Here is a 24,740-nt window from a genome sequence, read left to right as displayed (position 1 = left end):
GAATATTGATAAATGACAACTTAGTGGTGAAATATTTGTATTTCTGCTACTGATAACTCAGTAGATAAAAGGGACTCAATGTAAACGAAGCGGTTACATTTGGTCTTCTAAACAACCATCGTCCAGCAGGTTTTTGGTGCACAGGAAATGGTTTGCTTTAAATTAGTCTTGCTTTCACCGCTGCGGAGGAGCGTCCACACAGCATTATGGGATGGGAGAAAAACGGGCTGTGTTTTTTTGGCATTTCTTTAAACTAATCCCAGTCATCATGGGCGGCGCTAAGCTCCGCACGGAGCCTCTGCAAAATAACCTCGGGAAGGAACTTGTTTTGGTGGAACATGTGTACGTTCAAAGGTTGTTTTAGTCGTGCAACAGAAAACTCAGATTGGACAGATAGTCTAGCTAGCGGTCTCGATTTACCCTGCAGAGATCTGAGGAGCAGTTGACTTTAGACCTGGATTTTGTTGGTCAATGGCGCGATCGCCATAGCAATAGCAATACACCAAGAATGCACCTGAATACACCTCCCTGTAAGACCAGCATGCCCTTTGGAGCAGATTTCTCTGGCTCATTGTTGGAAACATTTGGGACAATGTGAGTAAACAACTAAAAATATATGTAAAACATTTTAATGCAGTCATATTACATATTATATCTTTAGGTATGTTTTGCTGATAACACGCCTGTACTTTTACTTAAAATTAATTTGAATGCAGGATTATTACTTGTAATGTTTACATGTAACTTCCACCACTTTTCTTTTTCTGGTAAAACAAAATATGCCATTCAGGTGACACAAAATCTCATGCTTCCTGTGATAAGCAACCTCCTTCCTTGAATTCTCTTCAACAATTGTACTTTACTTTGAAGAAAAAAATAGTGATCTGTCTCATTCAAATATACTGTCACTTTAGACTGTCTCCCCTCTGTACCAACAGGGGGTTTATTTGCTGAAAAAAATTTCCAATTCTGTGGAAAACAAAACACGTAAGACGAAATTGCTTGATTTCTAAAACAGTGCTGAATTTGCAGCGTGCGATACAGCTGTATTTTCAGACCACAGCAGTCGGAAGAAAGACATTGAAGCCTCGGGGTGGTTTTGTGAGGGATATGTATTGTTTGAGTAATACTGTGCGGCACAGACAGTGTCTCTTTGTATAGCTACAGCTTTTCTCTAGAGATGATTATTCTTCTGGAGATCTCCCAATAGACTGTCCTGAGTGAAGAATGGAAGTCTCAAATTTTTTACAAAACGTATAAGACAATGATAGTGAACATAGCTCGAACCACATACGAAAATGCAAATACAGGCTGTTCATACAGTGCCTAAGGAGAATGAACATATTGCTTGGAGACAATATATGCAGCGTCTAAGGGTTTCTCTGCAAGAAACTATTCTGGCTCTTTAAATACTTTGTCTTCATCTTCGAGTCTATGCACTATATTTATCAAAAGCAAAGTTATAGTCTATTGAATGAATACAAGTGACATGACTGCTAGCAGTACACAGAACAGGTTTACAGATCTCCACCTCTGCTGAGAACAGATCATTTTCTTTATGTCACTTGTAAAAGACCCATTTATAACTGTGAAATTCAGTCAATAAATTCTACTGCCCTCTGCGGCCTTTTCTCTCCCTGCGGAACACATCACAAAATGTAACTATGAAATGCCTTCAGAATATCCCCCCCCCAAACTCCACAATAAACAAGGATGAGCGGGAGCATAACTTACACTGTAAACACCTCAGGCCTTTTCACAGGTAGCTCCCTCAAAAGTAATGTTTGATTGCATCAAAAGTGATGCAGATTTGTCACAGCGGGATTATATCCTGTTTTTTGTCTATGGAAGAGCCTAACTCCTCCTTGACACTGCCAAGCTGTGTTGGAGGGGTTTTATGAGGCGCTGAGTGCACCCTTGACTGGCTTCATGAGGTGTTAAGTCACCACGGTCAACTTATACAGTAAAAGTTCAAGGCAAAAATGCAGAATCAGCTCTGGGTATAGTGCCATCCCAGCCCAAGTCATCCTGAACATCCAGAAAAGGTTTTGCTCTTTGATTTTTGTAATATACAGTACACATAATGGCTAAACTCTGGTTTTCAGGAACAATAAGCACGACTTAGATACTTTAAATATTCAGAGCCTATTTTTCAAGCATTGCAGAATCTTGTGTAAGACAGGATTCACTGTGCAGAAGGTTAAACACACACACTGTCCACTTTCTAAAGTGTTTTTCCATGTCTCTGTCAGCAACTGTATTCCATACTTCAATACAATGAAGCAATGCCTAGGTGGGATATAACTTGTACTAATGTTCCAGATGTGCATATTAACCTTATTTGACAGAAGAAAAGAAACAAGAATGTTGACACCTAAAATTAATGATCCAACTGGATACTCAAACAACTACAGAATTTCCTGTTTGGTAATGGGTCAAGTTATTTGACCCATTCTCCTCATTCACCACAAGCTTACAGTAATAGGAATACAAAACGAGACAGAAGGTTGTTTACTGCAACTTTACGGGACAGAACTGCTGTTAATGGATTCTCTGTTCATAGGCTTCTCATCCAACAGTGTTTTTTTTAAAGATGTAATTAACAAATATGAGGTGCTTTAGTCTGTGTACTCAGTAGTGTGACACTTGGTGAAAGCTTACCTACCCCACTATGGTTTGAAAATGACTGTGGAGCATCATTACCTTGTCAGGTGTACCTTGGCTGGTATCGTTATATTGTGCCTACTGAAATGTTCCGTTACCATGGCAAATATATGACCACTTCGGAAGGCAGATATGTCCATAGTTGTTCTGAACGTCCACACATTATAGAGAAGGGTAAGATGCGATGTTTTTTTAAATATGGGGACAATGGCGTTAAATGTTGGACAATCTTTAGTTTCGCAAAGTTACAAAACAAGTCAAACAGACAAACAGGAGGGGATTTATCTTATAGAACCCCTGTCTCACAAGTGTGTTTTTGTGTGAAACTAGCCCTCGTGATGGGAAGCAGGATAGTGCTGAGGTATTGGAAGATAAAAGAGAATATTAGTTTCAAAGAATAGAGAGACGAGGTGGTATAGCTTCTTTTGAGCATCCTATTCACAGAGTTAATAATAGTAAATGTTTTCAGAAAGATCTGGGGTATCCTACCTGGACATAACAGGTAGAGATGATCACCATGACACTTTATACATAGGTGTGTCCCATCCTTGTTTTCTGTGCATTATATAATTGTTCATGCTCAGTGGATGAAATCTGAGGTGTAATATTGTAGTAAGACAGTATTAGATACTGCAAGTCTTTTTATTCTTCTCCTTGTTTTAATGTGTATATTGTTTGCAAATTAGTAATGTTGAAATGGCAATAAAATAAGTTTAATCATGAAAAAGGCCCACCTAAAAATATCTAAATCACTAATCCATTTATGCTTCCTTTTAAAGCCAGACTCCAAAGTCACACAAAAAGAGAAACAAACTAACCGATTGAGGCAGCCATAACCCAGCAACTCCTGTGTTCTGCGACGTAAATATTTTTTTTTTGTCAAAGGAGTCTGGATATAGCAGCTTCAGTTCCCCAATGGAATGGGCAAGGTAAAGCGGTCAACATTTTCTTAATATACTCTACACTTAAACCGATAATGAGTTTTTTTACATTGCTTAGCTTCCATGTCGGTACTCCTGCCTGCTTCCGAACTATCCCTTTAAACTTGCCCACATCAGTGAACATACGAACGTGTGATGACATAACAGTATGATGAAAATGAGAACATAGAAACTACAGCTTCTCCTCTCTAGCTCCCCACTGTTGTCCCATTATGACAGACAGATGGCAGTTTGCAAATTCAGACAACACAAATCTTAATTGGCATAATGAAAAATGCAGAATAAGTAAAGGAAGGGGAAAATATGGAAATTATTAGAAAAATTGCATAATTACGCAAGTTTGAGTGAGCAGCACCTGGGGCATGGCAAAATCCTCCACATCTAATTAAAGAAAACTGTCTAAATAGTTTTGTGGTATTATATTTATTCATAAAGGTCATCCATTTATAAGTACTTTCAAAATAAATTATTTTGTGCAGTTTACATGAAATTTGAATAATTTCTACTGGAGATTCAAAGGGGAATTTATGGGGATATTGACCCAGCAAAACCTCCGAAAGTCCCTGAGGCTTTACAGAAATATGAATGACATCAAATAGATAAAAGAACACCATCATCTACTGTAAGGTTGTATATTAAGACTTCGACTCAGCCTAACAGCCTCAGGTCTTTGGATCAGAACCCTTTGGGCTGTCGGATGAGGTACGTCTCTTTCTCCGAGGATGCGGATAACCCTGCCCAACCTCCAGGAACATCAGTTTGTAGAACATTGTGTTAGAAATCCTCCTGGGATCTGAGTCGGGAGCTGTGGAGCTAATAGGTACAGATATCCATTTTCTTCCCTGCCTGCGCCTTCTTTCTCATTGCCCCTGCACTGCAAAAGATGTCCATCTCAAATGTACTTGCACACGGAAAGTGGCAGCTGCTGGGTCAGACTGCACAATATAGTATTACATTAGTCTAATAGTATTAATACCTTTACTTTACTTCAGAAACGGCTTGCACAGCTATGGTGTTTACAAGCGTGTATTAAAGTCCCCCTCAGTTCAAAAAGTGTAGGTTATCGTTACTTTATTTAGATGTTTGATCTTCACTGTGCACAATGTTGTTTGTGCAATTTGACACCAGAAAGCCATTTTCACATTCATCTGCTGAAGAAGGAGAGCTTCGCTGTGCTCACATTAAATCTGAGTTTAACATGTGTTCGTAGAAGTAGGATTTTGTGACATCACAACTAGTTTTGAAGCCAATCACGGACCAGTATGTAACTTCAACAAGTGTGATATGGAAACTACACCTCAAGCGCACATACACCAAGAATGGATTTAGGAGACGTTATGTGCCCAGTAGTTAAACTTTGAAACAAAAAAAATCTGTATATTCATAGATTCTGGGGTTTTCAATGAGAGAGAAGGAGTAGATGTCTTTTTGAGATTTTTGTATGATGTAATTTAACTTTTTGTCAAAAAAACATAAGAAAAATTATTTGACGCAAATCATTTTTATTTCTAAAAAATGTCTGGCTCTTATTCAACAATTTTCTTTTATTATGAGAAGATGTGTTGGCGATACACAAAGCAGTGTGCACTGCTGTTTGCTACTTTTTTTATACTACGAACACATAGAAGAACCAATAATATCTGGTAGGCAGTATTATCATATGAGTTATAATTAACAAATAGTTCAAATTAACTCCACCTTGACCAACTACAACAGTAAAATGCAACAATGCTAAAGAATCTAAATACTTTTTACACCACTAGTCCTTGACCTAAGGGCACACTGATCCTTATCAAACATGGTTGTGATGGTGTGAGCAGTCCAACAAGGAAAGTACAGAAAAGGACAGAAATAATGCCAGATACTGTCCATTGGACACTTAACCACAGGTCTTTACGGATAAAATGTGTCCTACTAATTTCCAGCAGACAATCAAATAGCACCTATCCTCACTCACTTAAAAAAAAAAAAAACTATATATATATACATATATATTTATATTTCAACACTCATAACTAGAATGAGTGACTTGTTAATGTGGATATTTTTTGCAGCGTGCTTCACCTCCAACAGAAGAAGACATAGATGAGAACAGGCTTCTGGGATATGACTGACGGCTCTTCTCAGCCAACCAGAGCAGGGATGCTGCGAGCATCTCGCCCGCTTCTCTGACGCTATTGGCTGTTCTCTGGAGAGTCGGGGTTTGTGCTGATATTAATGACTGCTGGGGAGACGGCAGCGCATCTATGTGGTCCGCCTGACACTTGATCGAGGGGAGAAATGCGCCCTTAACAGCCGCGGTGAAGACGGGAAGGGAAGGGCACAGGGAACACGTGAATCTCTCTCTACACTCTCGCCAACCTGCTTTTGGACTTCGCCGTTTTTGTTTCCCCCCCTCATGCAGAAGCCGCGCGTTTTGCCGTGGAAGAAGCCTAGAACTGATTTCTCATCAACTGCGTAAAAAATAAGAAGACCACACATTGTTGACTGGCTTTATGTTGCGCGCTGGGGCTCGCTCGTCGTTGGAGCGGCGCACTTGATGGAAATATAGACAACACATAACCTACTGCTTCGAGGGCTATCATGGTTAAATCGGGTAAGTTTATTCCGTTTACTCCTTAAATGTATTTCTGTCATTTGAGAACGGGTGCATCTGAACGGGTGCGTCTGCGCAACGCATTTTACAAGTTAATAAAAACGCCTGAATTCAGTGATTCGGGGATGTTTAACCGGATATAAAGTCTTGTGTATAATATAATAACGTATCATCTAGCTTCTCAAACACAGTCACTCGTGCGAGATTGCAGAAATAAGGGGGAACATTGCAGGATAATTATGCTGATGACTGGCCTCGAACCCACACTTGACGTGGAGACGCGCTTTTGTGCAACTATGTAGGATGCAACGCTTAGGCTACAAAAAGGAAAATTCCAGGCGCGCCGTGTGTGTGTGTGTGTGTGTGTTTGTGATGGACTGGCAGTTTAACGTCCTCGGGTCCTCACTCTCTCCTTTCTCCATTAAATCTTTCTGTTGCAAACAGAAAAGTCGTTAGCTTACCGACACATGCCGCGAAAGTACATTACAGTACGTGTACCCAGGTTTCTTTTAACACATAACACAATCACACACACACACACACACACACACACACACACACACACACACACACACACACACACACACACACACACACACACACTCCAACTGTGGACTGAAAGGATCCTTTGCTTTCACCGCCATCTCGGCACGTTGCATCCAAGTCTTTTTATGTAATTAAACACAACCACTGAGAGGCATCTTCGAGCGCATTCACCATCATCACTTCACCTTGCTTGTGCCTGTACACCCACACACTCGGAGATCCGGCTTTAGAGAGACAGAGATGGAAGGTATTCACTAATCCCTTAACTGCATTGGGGCGTCTCTCTACCCTCTCCCCCTCTCTCACAACCTCCCATTTTATCTCTCATGCACACCCTCCCCTCTGTCCAAAATGTATGTCATCCTGTAGATGTAACTACTCATTAATATTTCAAAGGCAGATAAACAGATAATGGCCGATAATGACAAATTTGAGTTTCACCAATGGGGGCTGTAATCTTCTGAGCAGATGCATTCTGTGTATTCATGCATGTGTGTGTGTGTGTGTGTGTGTGTGTGTGTGTGTGTGTCCATCCGTGTGCTTGTTTCCGGTGATGATTACAATAGATTTTGGCCTCCACAGTGGGAATGACTCACCCAAAGCAGCTGTTCAATATGAAACACAGTCAAATGCCACACGAGAGCCATCATGCCGTCACATCAGACACCATGCCACGCTGACAAACCCACAGTATTGTTCCCACTTTAAATTATGCGAGTACCTGATTGAGCCAAGGCCATTGTAATATCCAGCCGTCATCTTTTCACAAGTGATCCTTGAGCGCAATTTTGTTTAAAAGGGTTTTCCTGCTGACATTGAACACTGCCAGTTGTGACTTCATGTTATGCAAAATATAGTCCAAAACAGTATTTGAGGTGGAAGTATACGCTTGTATCGTAACATTGTAGCCATGTTGCAGTTCTTCCCCAAAGGTAATAAAAACAGTGAAGCAAAACATTAATGGGTTGCTTTATTAATGTAGGCACATTTGTTCAAAACAAATCAATATTACATGTCCACACTAAGTCATACACTTAAAGTGAGTGGCTTTGCGAATTGCCTATTGATCTACACGTGAAACAGTCAGAAACAGTGTGTGTGTGTGTGTGTGTGTGTGTGTGTGTGTGTGTGTGTGTGTGTGTGTTGGGCAGGGGGGGCCTTGTGTAGGCTTGGAGAGCATGATAAACAGCACAGTGTGGGTGTTCCATATTCATTTCTCTATAGGCAGAGGGCAGCAGGTTCCTGTGAGGTGAGAGGATGTGTGGGTGCCAAACGCTGCTACCGGTTCACAGTCCGTGAATGTGGAGGTTAAGAAGACTATACTATTGCGCCATCAAATTCAAATTAATCTCAAAATCTTTTCCCATACGGTGGTAACAAGATGTTTTAGGATCTATCGAGGCTTCTGAGTGAAATGCATGTAAACATATTCACAAGACTGCTGCAGGGGATCAGCCTGTGCAACCAAGCATAGGCTCTCTGATAGCATCCTGTTCCCAAACAAACACAGGCACCCATTAAAATGGAATAAGCACAGACAGAGGGCAAAAGGAACAGGGGGGACTGTAGCAGACCCAAATTAATTCAAAGGAGAAAGAGAAACCAAACTGAAAAAAAAACAACTGAGGATGAAAACATGGTTTGCTAGCAGCATCCATGACATTTTGCTGTTCAGTCCATATCAAAAGGTCAGAATGGGATGTGACACCTTCTTTGTATCCAATGACATTTGCTTTCACATTAGCATTTTAAGTATTTAGCCAGCACGCGTTTCCAGAGTACGTGGGTACAATGTTGCGCTGGACCCACGCCGCTTTAACTAAAAGGTGTTCTAAAAAACGATCACGTATAATAGATAAATGTCAGATATTTGGAAAACAAGATCTAAGACTCGTGATCACAAAAAAACAAAACAATCAAAGCTATTACTCTCTAATTAGTCTGCTAGTCTGCAGATTCAAATTAGAGTTGGACATGATAGGGACACATGCCCGTATTGCGGTTTCAAACATGAGCAGAGAAAGACATCTAAGGGCTACTGCTGTGCCGTCCATCTGTTCTGCATTTGGATTGATACATATAGGCCCTCAGTGCACTAATGAAAAGCTTGGAGGATGCTGTATCATGAGACCAAATCAAGTGTTCATGTATTGATGAAGCTGCAGTATTTTATCCATAGAGATATGTGAGCATGTACAAACACGCATTGCATGTATGTACATACATGTGCAGAAATATGCACATAAATGCACACACACACACACACACACACACACACACACACACACACACACACACACACCCACACACACACGCACACACACACACATACATACATATATAAAAAGTGATTACTGTCTCCAAATCAGCCAGTCATTGTGCTGCCAAGCCTTTGAATAGACACAAAGCCATGGTGCCATATATTTCATCTATTTTAGCTGAGGAAGAGTAGCAGAGAATGAAAACAGAAAGAGAAAGCCCATATCAAACCCCATGAAATCATAATAAAGAGGTCCAAGCCAGCGATAAATGCATTTCAGTGGCATATAATGATTGATTCTGTCTGCCGTAGAAACTTATTCCCTGCAGGCTTGTGGCCCCTTGACCAGCCATATATTATTCATATAAATATAGATAGCTGCGCATCTTAGAGGCAGCACACATGCCACATTTGCACCTGCAGATTCAATTTGGCTCTGACTTTGAGGGATATGCCGCTGGCTCCATTCCCCCTGCCAGTCCCTGGCTGCCCCCTCCTCACACCTCTCTCTTTCATTCTGGCTAGCAGCAATACATGGAACATTATGCAGTTTTGGGTGTTGGAGATGTTGTCGTTGAATAATGGGGAGAAATTAAAGTTGGATATTCATTACCTTTAACTAGGTGGATACGAACAAACGGCTTTGACTTACAATCGCATTAAAGAAGGGGACCTTACGCTATGCTCTTTATTCTTTGTGGTGCGTTATGCATGCATTATGCGAATGAGCTTGGGAATGTGTGCTTTTTTATTTTCTCTGCGAGTACACTGTCGACAAAGTTACGTGTGCTTGTGTCTGCAAATGCATATATCTTTCTATGTATTTGTGCGTGCTCCTGTGTGCATGAGAGCAGGTGGGTGTGCTGTAGCGTTGGATAGTGCAGCATTTGTGTTCTCCCTCACTCAGCCCAAGGGCATGTCTTGTCCAGAAAAGGGCTGAAAAACCAGAGTCTATGTTCCTGTGGTTAATTTGGAACATTGATTTTAGATTAACAGTTGACTTGCCACTGATTCATGGCCATACAAGTGCAGATGTAAGGGGAAAGGTTTCCATCCGCTCCCACACGCACACGCACACAGATAACATACATTAAGCTTCATTATGCATACACACTGCGTAGAAGGTTCCCTTTAATGGACTCTCCCTTACCTTAGAGAAAGTATAATAGTAAATCAATGAGGGGAAGGACAGAGGGAGGGACAGTAGAGCCTTTCAGAGGCACCCACCCACTAAGGGACTTACCCAGAATGTCTATCGGAAGAGGCTTGGTTGTGTCATGGCTGTGCTACATGTCCACTGTGGGTCAAGTGTCCACTATCTTCTCTCACTTTTGTTCATTTGCTTTCAAATTATAAGAAACTATTAACCACGGAAAGAGAAATACAAGCTCTATAAAAAGCTTAGCAACAACAAAACTGGTTTGTATTTATAGCGAGAAGGATATTAGCAGAAATAAAAATACTTACTGGTCTATGAAAACCATGTATGTCCAAAAGAAAATCTCCAAAAAGAAAAACTGCCCTGTTTTTTTTTAGCCTTGTAATAAAAAAAGATTTTCGATGATCCAGTGGGTTTTAAATGGTTCTATTCATATTACAAAATCATAAGAGGATACTAAACCTTTCAGTTTATTATTTATGCAGTCAATGCCTGTGAATAAAAAAAAAGTATGTTACAGTATGTGCAGTGATAAATGACATACTACCTATCACATGATATGTTTGGATAATATTTTCACTTCAGTTGTAAATGAAAATGGAATTTTATAGTATTTACATTCAAGTGACAATGCAAACTGTTCTGGCAAGAAATAGACCAGGATCACCGCTCGTGTCTTGTGGACAATGACGCACTGGGTGGAATGCAATTGGCTCTGGACCAAACCACATCCGGTGGACTTTAGGGATTACCAAAATAATAGCAGCTACTGAGACAAACAGTCAGACGGTATTGCAGATAGACTAGATATGGCACAGCAGGGGTGATGAGTTTTGAGAAGGCAATTAGGCCGGTAGCAATGGAACGAGACAGTAGGATGCCCAGGAAGCAAGAGGGGGTGCCGAGACATGCAGGGAGACGACATTAAATGCCTACTTTCTAAATAGTCCATGGCTTGTGTGGATCGTGATGCAAGTGCAGGAACATAAGGAGAAATGTTCACTATGAGGGTTTGAAGAGCGAAGACAAATGGGAGAGTGCAGGATGAAAAGGACAAGGTTTATGAAAGGGGATGTGAGGGTTGCAATATCATGAGAAAAAGGGAGGAAGAAGAAAGAGGAGCCTGAGAGGGGGGGGGGGGTGACTTAAAGAAGAAAGCCTTGCGAGGCTTATTACCAGTGGATCAAAATTCCCAGTGAACTATTTCTACAATGCACAGGCTATTCTCCTGAAAGAGGAGGCAATTCGGCTGTGCCCTACTTTCCACTTAAGTCTGACCTTTATGTCTTCCTACCAGTTTTACCACAGTGAGTGTAATGAACACCTCTCATCAGATGCAATACTGCCTTGTTACAACTTAAACAGTGCAGGCCCCATAATCATCTCCCCGAGGGCCAATATGCTCCCCACCTACATCTAGACTTGTTCCACAGCTCAGATCTCACAAATGCTCTTTTTCATGCCTGCCATAACCCTCACAGAACTTGTGTTTTGTACAACAAATGATTTCATTTTTACACAAACTGTAGGTCAACCTGTCGCCACACAGGTCATTCATGAGCACCCAACCTGCAACAAAGCAATCATCTTTACTTCCCTGCTCCGCTAAACCTCATCCAAACCCTGTGAAGCGACGGGGGAGGATTTATAACTCATTTCAATGAACAGCATAAACCAAACAGTTCTGCCCGGCTGTTTGGCGGCCCGGCCAACCTGAGACAGGCTTGTCTGAATTAGCACCGCAGAGCCACCAGGACCAATGCTTTCTGCCCCTACTGTGCACACTCATTAATTTAAATTGGTAATATCTCACTGGTCTCTAATCAAACTGTATTTGTGCCATTACTGTCCGGAAGAGCCACAGTGTTAGTTTAATGGAGGTGGCCCGGTGGGAAAGTAAGTGTGAGGTGTTGCCAAGATCTGAATGGAAAAGCTTTTCACCTTGACAGCGGCTGAACCTCTTAAATGTAGCCTCGTCCCAATTTGGGTATATCATGATTAGTCTGGTGCCATTTCCAGATGAGAGTAAATGGTTTCCAAAAAGTACATTTTGGGCACATGTGTCATAAAATCCACTCAATAAAAAGTATGTGCGTGTGTGTCAATTTAACATTACCAAACCAAAAAAAGAGGTTTAACCTTACAACAAAAAGCCAAACTAAATGTGCAGCATTTTAATGAGGAGAGATTCCAGGTTTTTCAGTAATGCCAAATGTCATGCTAATTAAGAGTGAATTCTGTGAATAACGAGGACTAAAGACATAGCTGTTTATAATGTTGATGCAATGACAGTCATTTCTGAACAGCTACTTAGTTGGAATATGTCAAAAAAATATACAGATATAGTAGCTCCCAACTCTTTATAGTGATGCAAAACACTTTTTTTTTCTTCTTCATTGACAGATTGAATACCATCATGAAAATCTGGACAATATTGGCCCAGGGTACAGATATTTTTTGAAGTGGCTATAATCAGCAATGTAAATACAAATTACTTTGTTTAACTTGAAAAGGGATTCTTGTAGGGACAAGCCAATCAGATGTTTTAAAACTCCCAAATATTGATATCAGGATTGTCCTAAAAACTCTAGTATAAGTCGGCCTATCTATGAAGTGTATTTCAGCTTATAATGTCTTTTGTAGCCATAGCAGGCAGCTGTTTTCAATGAAAAAGCTCAAAAAAAACACTGTACCCCACCTGCCCAGCACCAAACAGCAGACAGGCAAAGTTAGCAACTAGCTGGTGAACACACAGACACAGACTTAAATAAATGCTAATGTTTCTCCTTATCTCCTGAATGTGTAAATATGCAACAGTACGCTTACAAGTTAACTAACTGAAAAAGGTGATTTGTCAATGTTGTGTTTACAGATGGTGACCAGAACATCAGTTATTGCAGGTTTAACCTTTTTGATTTTTGGTGTAACAGCTGTATTCATCACTGTTAAGGCAGTCCTGAACAGGCCAGATACAAGAAGCTTGTTTGCTTTAATGTTCACAGTCAGGATTAACACTGGTGAATATGAAAAGCCAATGGGCCAGACTTTCAGCCTGCTACTGTAATGGAGGTGCTTTAGAGACCATGGCTTGAATGATTGCTGCCCCCCACCCCCACCCCTTCCTCTGACACCTGGGAACTTGTGTTAGCTCCACGAGTGAACACCTTAGCCTGACCTATAAAAGGCTTCCATTGGCTGCCCAGACAAAGGTCAAAGCTCAGAATTAATGTGTAAGTGCAGTTAGACATTAAGTTACAGGAGATCCCATTCCAAGCCCTCTAGGTTATATTACCAGCTGTTGATTATGTATCTCGCAACACACAATTTCCAAAGGCTTTTTCCAGGCACAGATTACAAGCATCCATCTTTTAATTCTATTGGCCACAGCCATGTTAGCCTCATCAATCTTTGCGTAGCCAAATGCCACTTCATTCCCAATACACCACAACATTTTCACTTGTTTTCTACCCAATCTTTGACTGGCTAATTATTTTGCTTTAAGGTCTTGCTAAAGTTAATTTTGATTTCCTGCAATGACAGCATTCTCAGGGTGACCAGAGCTTAACAGACCACTAATAATACCATGACAAGTTCCTTGTCGAGCAAGTCATTTTGTCCTCCAATCTGTTCTCTCCCTTCTCCCTTCCATCTCCACTTCAATTACCGGCAACTGAGCAGAGGATTGTGGAAAATTAGCTCTACATCGCAGCTGTGTGTGTGTGTGTGTGTGTGTGTGTGTGTGTGTGTGTGTGTGTGTGTGTCGGCTGTGGCTGGGTAGCTTGACTGGACCTCTTACTAATAGGTTAGTACAAGTGTGTGGATTTACAGCAGTCACGGTGAACGGCCCCAAGAATATAGACTGCCTCTTCACTGGCCTTCACATAATGCAGACGTGCGATACCAATTTACCTGTTCAACTGCCTGTGCATGATTAGGATCAGTTCACTTAAAGCTCCATTGTGTAATGTTTTGAGTTGATTCTTAGCAAAAACCCCTTTGTTCTTTCACAAATATGTGCTCATTCATGTTTAATTACTTCCACCAACTAATCAAATTATTATCCTACGCGTAGAATCTGCTGTTCAGAATACATATGAGCGAGTTGCTCGTATGTATTTTGCCATGTTGTGCCTCCATCTTTAAAATACATTAGCCAAAGAGGGACATACCTCCACCTTTCGCGATTTCACACTCAGTGGCACCCTGACGAACGCCAGGGGGAGATTACGCGATCTGCTGGCAGCCTGTTGAAGATTGAGGATCACGCTGATACCTGATAGATGATGTTAGCAATGAAATGGTACCAAAATAACGAACACGTAAAACTATTATTACACTGGAAGGAACACTCACGGACAAAGTTGTACTTCTTGGAATAATGCGGCTACCGTAGGAGTTACAACGCGCTCGGAATGGGAGGGGCTAGAAATTAATATTCAGTTGGTTGTCATATACAATTTCACCGCTCATTCTTACACAATGTAGCTTTAAGATGATGCAGTCTGCTACAATATTTCAACTTCATAAGTGTTAAGAAATGGAGTTTCTGTACCCTAAACAAGCCCAATTTCTCCAGCCAAACAAGCATTCTTAATTGAGGCTCTGTTGTTGAAAGCTTTTCAGATTTGCCGAGGTGTTAACACATCTTGGTTAACTACACCGAGCTCTGAGGATGTTACGCTTGTCATTAACATTAAACTAATCTGAAAGCATGTATTGTATAAACATTTTCTTAGTTGTGTTACATAGCCGTCTTGCCTCGATTGTCGTTATTCCAAACTGTTTTATTACATAACTAAGTCATTGACTCAACACTATTTCGCTCAGACAGCAAGCATGCCTGAAGACTCAGTACATTTGCCACATCAGACACATTGCCACCAAGATGTCACCTCAGATTCAGTCAGCTTCTTCTTAAAAATGACTCCCAATGTTTCCCTTCAGCAGCCCTTCACTGGGACCTCAGCGGACATCCAGGAGACTGTTAATTAAACCCGATTTACGTTGATTTGTAATATTTAAAACTTTATTTCTGGGGCAGTGAAAGACATGCAATATTTATATTATATATAAATTAGATAAATTAGAAAGCATAAAAAAAAAAAAAAATGACATGACTTCTCCATATATTGATGCTCAGTTGGTTGCCATCAGAGGGAGCTGGAGGAAATGAGGAGACGTCCTGACTTCCTGCTTCATTCTCCGCTTAAAGTGACGCTTGAGATGGCCATTTTACCTCAGAATGAATCGTTAGAATAATAGTTAGATACTAACTAGACCTAAAACGATTTGTTGGTTAACTGATTAGTCGATCATTAGAAAATTGATCTGCCAAAATTTTGGTAATCGCTTAATCGTTTAAGTAAAAACTCACATGAATTTCTTTTCTTAGTCTTCCATAACATTAAACAGATTATGTTTGGGTCTAGGACTGTTGGCCAGACAAAACTGTGTTTTAACATTTTATAGACCAAACAATCAATTAATAATAAAGAATAATCTGCCCCAATACTAACATTACAAACTTTGACGGTAACTGTAATTCTGCTGTCACAGTGAAGTGAAAAGCATTTGGAAAACAGTACACACAGGCCTAAAATCTATATTTTCATGAACCAAGTGTGGGATTATGAGAATTTTATCCTCATTAGTTAGCAGGGAAATAGGTTACATTCGCTGGCCACACCAGCTTGCAAATGGTCCTGTAAATCCTTACTAATCCCATCCTAGATTTTCACCAATGTGGGACAACAGACATTAACATTAAAATAAAGACAACAATTATTCTCTTTCTCAATCTGTCTCCTTCTACCTCTCCTTACAATCACTGATTTCCTCCTCACATCCATCATCAAGCCATACCAAAATCTAATGAAGTAAAACCTGATTTAATGTGTTGTGAAAATAGGGCAGCGCTATTTCTTAAACCACACAAACACTTCACATTCATAGAGTTCATTTTTGAATGCTGGAAAGCCTTTATCGGAAAATACTGATCATAAAACAGAAGCCATAGCCTAAAAACGTCCACACAATTAACATCATCGGTAAAACAAATAACACACCTCCCTTTAGAGCCACCTGCAGTGCTTGCACAATAAAGCCTTGCAATAATAGTTAACCTGACCACATTACACTGCTGGTAATTGTGATTACTAAAGAGAGAAGGAAGAGCGAGCAGAGGTAAGACCCAAACACTGTCGGCTAAATTACAGATTCTGGCCTGTGTTTCCAGGGCACGGATCAACTGCATAGCCTACAATGAAGAGCCAGTGCTGAGGGAGAGAAGCTAAACCCTGTTTATCAGAATGCTCTGGGTGTTGCAGCTTATTAAAGTGCCAGGTGCTTTTGAAAAATAATGCTGCCCCCTCTCTCTTTCTCTCTCACTCTCCTTCCACTAGCTCCATGTTTGCCTTCTCTCCTTACCCACCCCCTCCAATACCAGATTCCAGCATTGGCTGGAATCTGGTTCATTCCTCAGTTCAACAGAGGTTGAGGAATGACCCCTTCTCTTGGCTTCGCCAACGATGCAAACCGCAGCGTTTCTGCTTCCTTTAGATTTCTTTATTTACATTTTTAAAAATATTCCCCCCCCCCCACATCTCCCTTGTGGCCACTGAGGTGGAGACGACAAGGGTGATGAAATGAAACCATTTCTCTCCTTTCTTGTTCTCACTTTCCAGCAGCTGTCACACTTCTTCTCTTGATTCTTTCCATTTCATCCCGTCTCTCTCAACGTTTTCCCATGATGTGCCGCATGCTCTTATGGGCCCGAAAATATTACAAGCACCATCAAACTGTTCAGTAAGAGACAGTTACAAACGACAAATTACATGGTACAGTTTCTGCCATAGCAAGAGAGGATGGAACATAAAATAATGTGATGGTAAAAGAGACACTACATAAAAAAAGAGATAGCTGACTCGCATGCAAGAGGATGCAGCATAGTTCTGTTTCTAATACATAGCATGTGATTATTTTCTCAAATTATTTCATAATTGAATGAAGCTATTCATGGACAATTCAATTATTTTTGTTACTGGAATAACTGCATCACCTCTGCCACACCAAATGTGTAAAATATATATAGTTTTCAGCTTTCACTCTTAATCTGCCACTATTTTATTTGAGTGTCAAAATTCTGAGTAGAAAATGTATACACTAATATAGTGCCCTCAATTTCCCCCAATAGAATGAAATAGTCAATGCCATGTAAACTACTTTCTGCAGAGTATCCTATTATTTTTTTTGCTATGATAAATAAGATAATTATTGTTGCACACTAAAAGTGATGATGCTAAATGATAAAGATTCATACGTGTTGAGAGTAGTGAATGAGTGAGACATTTTAGACACAGTAAGGTGTCCATTTTTTTAAATTGTGTCATTTTGAATAAGTCTTTAAATGTTATTTAACAAAGCCACACATTCCTTGTGATAATCTCTTTCTGATCTTAGATTATTGTTATTTGTAAACGTGTGTCAAAGACCATAATTAAGTCATTATTTTTTTGCCGTTAGGCATCCTTGTGTGTACAGTATACACCTTAACATAGCTGTTTGCAATATATGACCACTGATTTACTGCATGAGCTGTATTTTCCATCCTATTAGCGTGCAGATTTGTTGATAGCACCGATTAATTATGTCAACACATTAATGCATTTTCATTTCATTTCAGTCGGTTGATGCATCTTCTAACAAACAGCTGCAAACTGCATCTGTGTCAAATGCTTCGTCTGCATGTACAGCCTAACTGGATCCCTGTGGTGTGTGTTGATGGCTGCCCGTTTACTTGTTGCCATAGTGACTGACATATTCCAGTGTCTTTAAGCAGCTGGCCCCTAAGGCTAATGCTTAAGCCCTAGGATGTCTGCCATTTAAGAATTTTAATAAAGCCTTCTCTTTAACCAATAATAGACTCGCACTGCTGACATCAGTATTGAATGCCATATTGTGGGGGCACATCGGTACGTCCCCAGAATGAAGTCTAGAAGGTCAAGCAGATATAAATCCACGGTTCTATATCTTGAATTGAGATGTACAAATGTCAACATGCATCAGTGTGCCTATAACAAATGTCAATATGCCCAAATCCTTCTCTTATGAAAATCCCTGACCATGTCCAGTATCATGTAATACTCACACTGCTCCTCTCTGTCTTATTTGTCTTACACAGGTAGGAATGGACTGGGCTGTGGACTCAGGAAGCTAGTGACGACAATCAATGAGGACACCCATCTTTGAAGAAAGAGCAGAATTTTCATGGATACCTATGAATGTTCTTAACCCAAGTCCTTTGAGGTATAATATCAGTCCATTCTTTTTTCCCACTCCCACATTCTCGGGTCTGCCTGAACTGCAGCCTTGGCCCCAGACCCTGACACCCGCGGGCAACACAGAGTGATTGCTCATTACATCCAAGGGCGTCTACACAGCAAGACAAAAAAAACAGGGAGCCCTGCTGCAGTTGGTGGTGGCGGTGGCAGGGGCAGTGAGTCAATCGCCTCAGCAGCTGCAGCAAATGATTCATTATTTGTGAAGTTAACAGCTCAGACCACTTAATCTACAAGGACCAATTTCTTACTGGAGGGAATCGGTCCAATATGAAGGACGTGTCATTTGTGGATCGTCTCTTTGTCGGCTTGGCCATGGCCTCTTTTGTTGTGGCCACAGAGGAGAGGCCCGATTGCCCAAAGCTCTGTGTATGTGAGATTAGACCCTGGTTTTCTCCGAGTTCAGTGTACATGGAGGCACAGACAGTTGACTGTAATGATGTGGGACTCTTTAGCCTACCGGAACAATTACCGGTGGGCACACAAGTACTATTACTGCAAACAAACAATGTTGCCAAGATTGACAGACCCTTGGATTACCTGGCCAACATCACAGAGATTGATTTATCGCAAAACAACTTATCCTCTATCAGTGACGTCCACCTGGGGAATCTTCCTCAGCTGCTATCCCTTCATATGGAGGAAAATTGGATACGAGAGTTGCCTGAGCGAAGTCTTGCTGAGGTGGCTAACCTTCAGGAGCTCTACATGAATCACAACCTCATCTCATCCATTTCCCCGATGGCTTTCCAGGGTCTCAGCAATCTTGCGCGGCTCCACCTCAATTCTAACAGGCTGAAGGCCATTATAAGAGAGTGGTTCGACCCCATGCCAAATCTGGAGATCCTGATGATAGGCGAGAATCCTATTCTTTCTATTGATGATATGAACTTCAAACCTCTCAGTAATCTCCGCAGTCTTGTTCTCACTAGAATGAACCTGTCTCAGCTTCCTGACGATGCATTGGCTGGTCTTGATAACTTGGAGAGCATCTCGTTCTATGATAATATTTTTCCTGAGGTGCCTCATTCTGCCCTGAAAAATGCAAAAAATCTTAAGTTCTTGGACCTAAATAAAAACCCAATTGCGAGGATACAGAGAGGGGACTTTGTGGATATGTTCCATCTGAAAGAACTGGGGATTAATAGCATGCCAGAGCTAGTTTCCATCGACAGCTTTGCCCTCAATAACCTTCCTGAGCTGACCAAAATAGAAGCCACCAACAATCCTAAACTCTCCTATATCCATCCTAATGCTTTCTACAAACTACCACGGCTGGAAACCCTAATGCTAAATGGCAATGCTCTCAGTGCCCTCCACAGGATTACTGTCGAGTCCCTCCCAAATCTCAGAGAGGTTAGCATGCACAGCAACCCCATCCGCTGTGACTGCGTAGTCCGCTGGATGAACATGAACAAGACCAACCTTCGCTTCATGGAGCCTGATTCACTGTACTGTGTGGAGCCCCCGGAGTACGAAGGCCAGCATGTCCGACAGGTGCACTTCAGGGAGATGATGGAGATTTGTCTGCCACTCATCTCTCCCGAAAGCATGCCTGGGCATATTAAAGCACAGAATGGGAGCTCAGTGTCACTCCATTGTCGGGCCTTCGCTGAACCAGAGCCAGACATCTACTGGATCACCCCGTCTGGTACCAGGGTCCTGCCTAACACCGTGTCTGACAAGTTCTACATGCACCCAGAGGGAACCTTTGACATCTATGATATAACAGAAAACGAAGCTGGTGTTTACACTTGTGTTGCCCATAATCTGGTTGGAGCTGATCTTAAATCTGTTTCAGTAGAGGTGAATGGATATTTTCCCCAACCTGAAAATGGGTCTCTGAATGTCATGATCAAATCAGTGAAGACAAACTCCATCCTGGTTTCATGGAAGGCCAGCCGTGGCACCCTGGCTCCCAACATTAAATGGTACACAGGGTCAGATGCTAACCATCCCACCACGGCGTTTACCACCAGGGTTCCCTCTGACGTCCAGGTCTACAACCTCACGCATCTCAGCCCCGCCACTCTGTACAAAGTCTGTGTGGATGTCGGCAGCATCCACTACAACCATGACACCAAATGTGTCAATGTCACCACTAAGGGATTAGAGCTGGCAGCCAAGGACATAGAAAAATGGGACGCAGCACTAATCACCGTCTTCGGTGTGCTCTTGGCTGCGATTTCAGTGGCATGTCTGCTTATTTATGTGTCTCTGAGGAACCACCACCTTTATGGGGATATAAGGAAATGCGACTCCAAAGCTTCGCTGACACAAGTGGAAGCTACCGGTACGCACTCTCCTTTCTTTACAAAGCTGTGGGTTTCGGGTAAGGGACTGCCAAGTGGAGTCAAAGTGAAAGCCACAGTCATAAATGTATCTGACAATGTCTTTTAAGAAGCGCAGCTTTGTAGAGCACCACACACCAACTACTGAATGGACAAGGCCATGGGCAGGGGTGGACAAATCTATAATACTGTTTGAAAGGCATACCCATTGCTGGTCCCTGGCTCAGATACACTGGCAAAACTATTATCGGACTGGGATGGAACAGTTTAAAATAGACTACATGCTCTCCCAGTGTCAACCCCAGCTGAAATGGTGGCTTTGGTAATCGTTCCATCAAACCAAGCTAACATCATCAGAAAGGGGCATTTACTGCAAAACAATATATTTCAGTACTATTCATAAAGAGATGCAGGCAGAGTAAAGAAAGTAAAGATGATGATGGTCAACTATCTTGTAATTGACTGTTAAATGTGTTCTGAGTTGTGGAACTGTTCGTGTGGTCCCAAGCAATACCGTCTGTGCTTTGTCAAACATCCATAGACGAGTTAGAGAAACAGTAATAACACCTGTCTATTATGGGAAGGGAGATTTAGTAGAGTAGACAAATTACAGTGACTATGGTGTAAGCCTTTTGATGAAATATAGACCCCCTTTTCTATTTAAAATGGATTCTTGATTTTTCATGGAAATATTGTTATATATTCTATTATGTTGATGTAATGACAAATCCTCTGTATCTGAACAGTTTGAATAGGTTTTAAATTAAGGCAAGGAGCAGACTACTTTTGATTACAACGTCACATTAAGCTTAATGAAATTCAGCTACAAAATGAGTATGTTGAGAGGACATTTGCCAAATGGCTGTTTATGCTGTGTAGTTCTCATTGCAACGGTGACTAGGAAAAAATTGCGTTGGACTAAAATATAACAGGTTGATTAAAACTGAGGTGATTGATGTGTTGTCTCCTCATGAAGCGGTCTGTCATGCCCTGGTAAGTGCCTACAACCAGAACTACATGAGGTAAACAGAGAAGAAACTGAAGAAACAGCAAAACATGGCCATGTCATCATTGCAGAATCACAAGCTATTCTCTGGTACTTTTAGTGAAAATACTTTCTCAGTATTTTTAGCATACATATTTTAAAAAAAACATTTCGTTGTTGCTTTGGGTGTAAAGTTAAAAAGCCATTTTTATATTAACTGTACTATATGTGATCAATGGGCACAACAGACTTATTAAGAAAAGTGCTAAGAAAAAAATAAATGTCATTGTTCCTTTTACAAACAATTGCCTACTTTTTCTCATTTGCTTTCTTCTCATATTTGACATAATGCATCTAGTTTATTTCAAACCAATATGCATGGTTTTATACAGCTATTATTTTCGCCGTCATCCAACCATGGGGTAATATCAACTGTGTAATGACTTTTACATGTAACCTTTCAACTGAAAGCATGTAAAAACTAAATATCGATAATGACCAAGAAGTACAAAGGTCTTTTGAGCCAGACCATGGGATGGGGAAAAAGTCAGGATACTTCAGCTGAATGGTTGAATGGTCGTCCTAACCACGGGAAGACGAAAAAAAAAAAAAAAAACAGCAACAAAAGAACAGAACTCATTAGCCGCCTCATTAAGAACATGTTCGTCCTTCAGCTGTTCTGAATATAGTCACTGTGTTACAGCTACAGCTACCTGTGCTTAGACAGGGACACAGCGTCCCTATGACAGAGAGATAAAGTACAGTACTGAAAAGTCAAAGCAGGGTGGGACAGAGCCGAGTCTAAGCTTTACACTCCCATTTTATTTGTTTGACTGCATTATCCAGCACAAAGAACATTCACATGAAAAAGCCAAGCATGATGAATGGCTGTCAGAGGCAGAGTGGCATGGTGGATTTATCAAACAGGGCCTAACGCTCATACATCAGGCCAGCCTTCAGCACCATGGACAGAGGCTTTTAGAGCTGAGCCATCTGTCAAAGACAAAGGGAGTTAAAATATGACGCTCTGTGCTCCTCAGGTAATGCTCAGGTCAGACTGAGTCTGTCTCTTTGCAAATACAGCCTCAAAAAACGGATGCGCAAACAAGCCTGGCTGAGAATTCACCTGTACCCACATACAGAAAAAATAACATCACTCACTCACCACTCACCACACACACACACACACACACACACACACACACACACACACACACACACACACACACACACACACACACACAATCAGCCAACCTTCTATACTCTGAGGTGTAGCAGCTTCGGTCTCCATCAGACTGCGTGCACGGAGAAACCCAACATGACAGCCAAAAAAGCCACTAAATGAGTTCACAGACCAAACATGTTGTTTGAGATTAAAGCAGCTCATGGAAATTTTTTTTTACAACTCATTTCATTTCATACTTGAGTGAGTAAGCTGAATATTATCCAGAAACTCATCTCTCCTGCTGTCTGTCCCAATATCAAGCATTTCCTCGATCTTGTTATTTTCTCTCGCTCTCTGTCCTCTCGCCGTTGACACCCTCCCTCCACTGGCACACATTTTGATTTTGGGTGATAGTTTTTTTTTATTTTTTTATTTGTACATTCAAAGCAACCTATATTAGAGAAAACCCCTCTGGATTTAACTTAAATCCAACATGAAAAGAACCAGTGAGCTGTCACCATTTAATCCGCAGTGAGGAAGAAAGAATTATGTTTCTCGCTGAATCTTCAAATATTTCAAATATTAAAACCACCTTGTTCTATTCAAAAAAAGCCATCTGCTCCGAGGCAGATATTAAAGCATACTCAGTGAAGGCTTATAGATGGGTGTTCCTACTGGTTACATATTCATTTTAATTTTGCGAGGATCATTGTCAGGGGGCCTGAGATTTGCAGGTGCAATCCACCAGTGGGAGGTGCAAGTTCAATAGTGCATTTATTTATTTCATTTGGACAAAAAGTAATCATTAAGTCAGTGGCTGGCAGGTCATTTTCCTTTTTTAGATGAAAAGAATTATAGGAAATGTAAATTTGTAAGCCTGCTTACATTTTATAGTATAACTCAGCTGATTTAGTCTTCTACCTTTTCTGGAGAACGTGGGAAGGTATTTTCACACTTTGTATTTGACCGTTCTCCAAATAGCTCATAATTATAATAGTCATATTCAGACAACAGCCTGCTTTTTTTCTCAGTCTTTTAAAGCTGTAATTAAATATTAAATTTTCTATCTAAGATACGATCCTATAATATAGCACTGCAAGAGCTGCAGAAAGCAAACAATGTTCAAGCTGCTACAGGCACTTTTATATGTTTGAATTATCAGCTTATTAAAGTTACAAAATTCAACTTAGGTCAGCCAGTGTAGCTACAGGCAGCTACATTCAAATGAAAAGTGAAATGTCAACATGCATTTACAATCTTGCTGCTAGCACTAAGTTTAATGCCATTGCTTGCTTTAGGAGGCCTTTATAGCCAGCTATTGGAGGAACAAACTGATGACCTATAAATTGCAATAACAAAGCAGGGATTGCTCTCATGACAGAATGGATATGCCTTTATCAATTAAACAATTTTGCTGCAGCGGTGTAGGTTGTTTCCTGTCATATCACCTTTGGTGTAACTCCTGATGACAAGTGAATTTTTCATACACACCACATTTCATCAGTGAGCCAGAATTTGCCCAGCGCATCACCATTCTGAACATGCATTGCTGTGTATTTCCTGAAAAGTACAGACAGAATGTCACAGCAGATTTGGTACGGCTTGTCAAAGAGCAACCAGTCAAAAGCCATTTGTATATGTGCATTTCTGCTCTGCCTGGCCTCTACTGTCTCCATTTCCATAGCCATCAATCCCAAGGCGTCTCCAACATGCAGTTAAAAATGGCGACATCCCCCAAGTCTCTGCAGTGCATAGCCACAATAATAAACCACATGAGCATGCATACACATCCACATT

The 24,740-nt window shown here is 41.0% G+C and overlaps 1 protein-coding gene and 1 long non-coding RNA gene across 3 annotated transcripts in view; one reads left to right on the top strand and one right to left on the bottom strand.

Moving 5' to 3' along the window:
• Positions 1-24,740, bottom strand: part of LOC120553146 — a 283,955-nt gene that overhangs the window by 103,208 nt on the left and 156,007 nt on the right. The window lies entirely within an intron of this gene.
• LOC120553145 (leucine-rich repeat neuronal protein 3) lies at positions 5,821-22,083 on the top strand. The gene is made up of 2 exons (XM_039791234.1): positions 5,821-6,201; positions 18,346-22,083. Exon 2 carries the CDS (start codon positions 18,773-18,775, stop codon positions 20,900-20,902), a length of 2,130 nt encoding a protein of 709 aa, XP_039647168.1. The 5' UTR covers positions 5,821-6,201; positions 18,346-18,772; the 3' UTR covers positions 20,903-22,083.

This window comes from Perca fluviatilis, chromosome 23, assembly GCF_010015445.1.
Source record: "Perca fluviatilis chromosome 23, GENO_Pfluv_1.0, whole genome shotgun sequence".
Taxonomy (NCBI): domain Eukaryota; kingdom Metazoa; phylum Chordata; class Actinopteri; order Perciformes; family Percidae; genus Perca; species Perca fluviatilis.
This window is presented reverse-complemented; position numbering and strand designations above follow the sequence as displayed.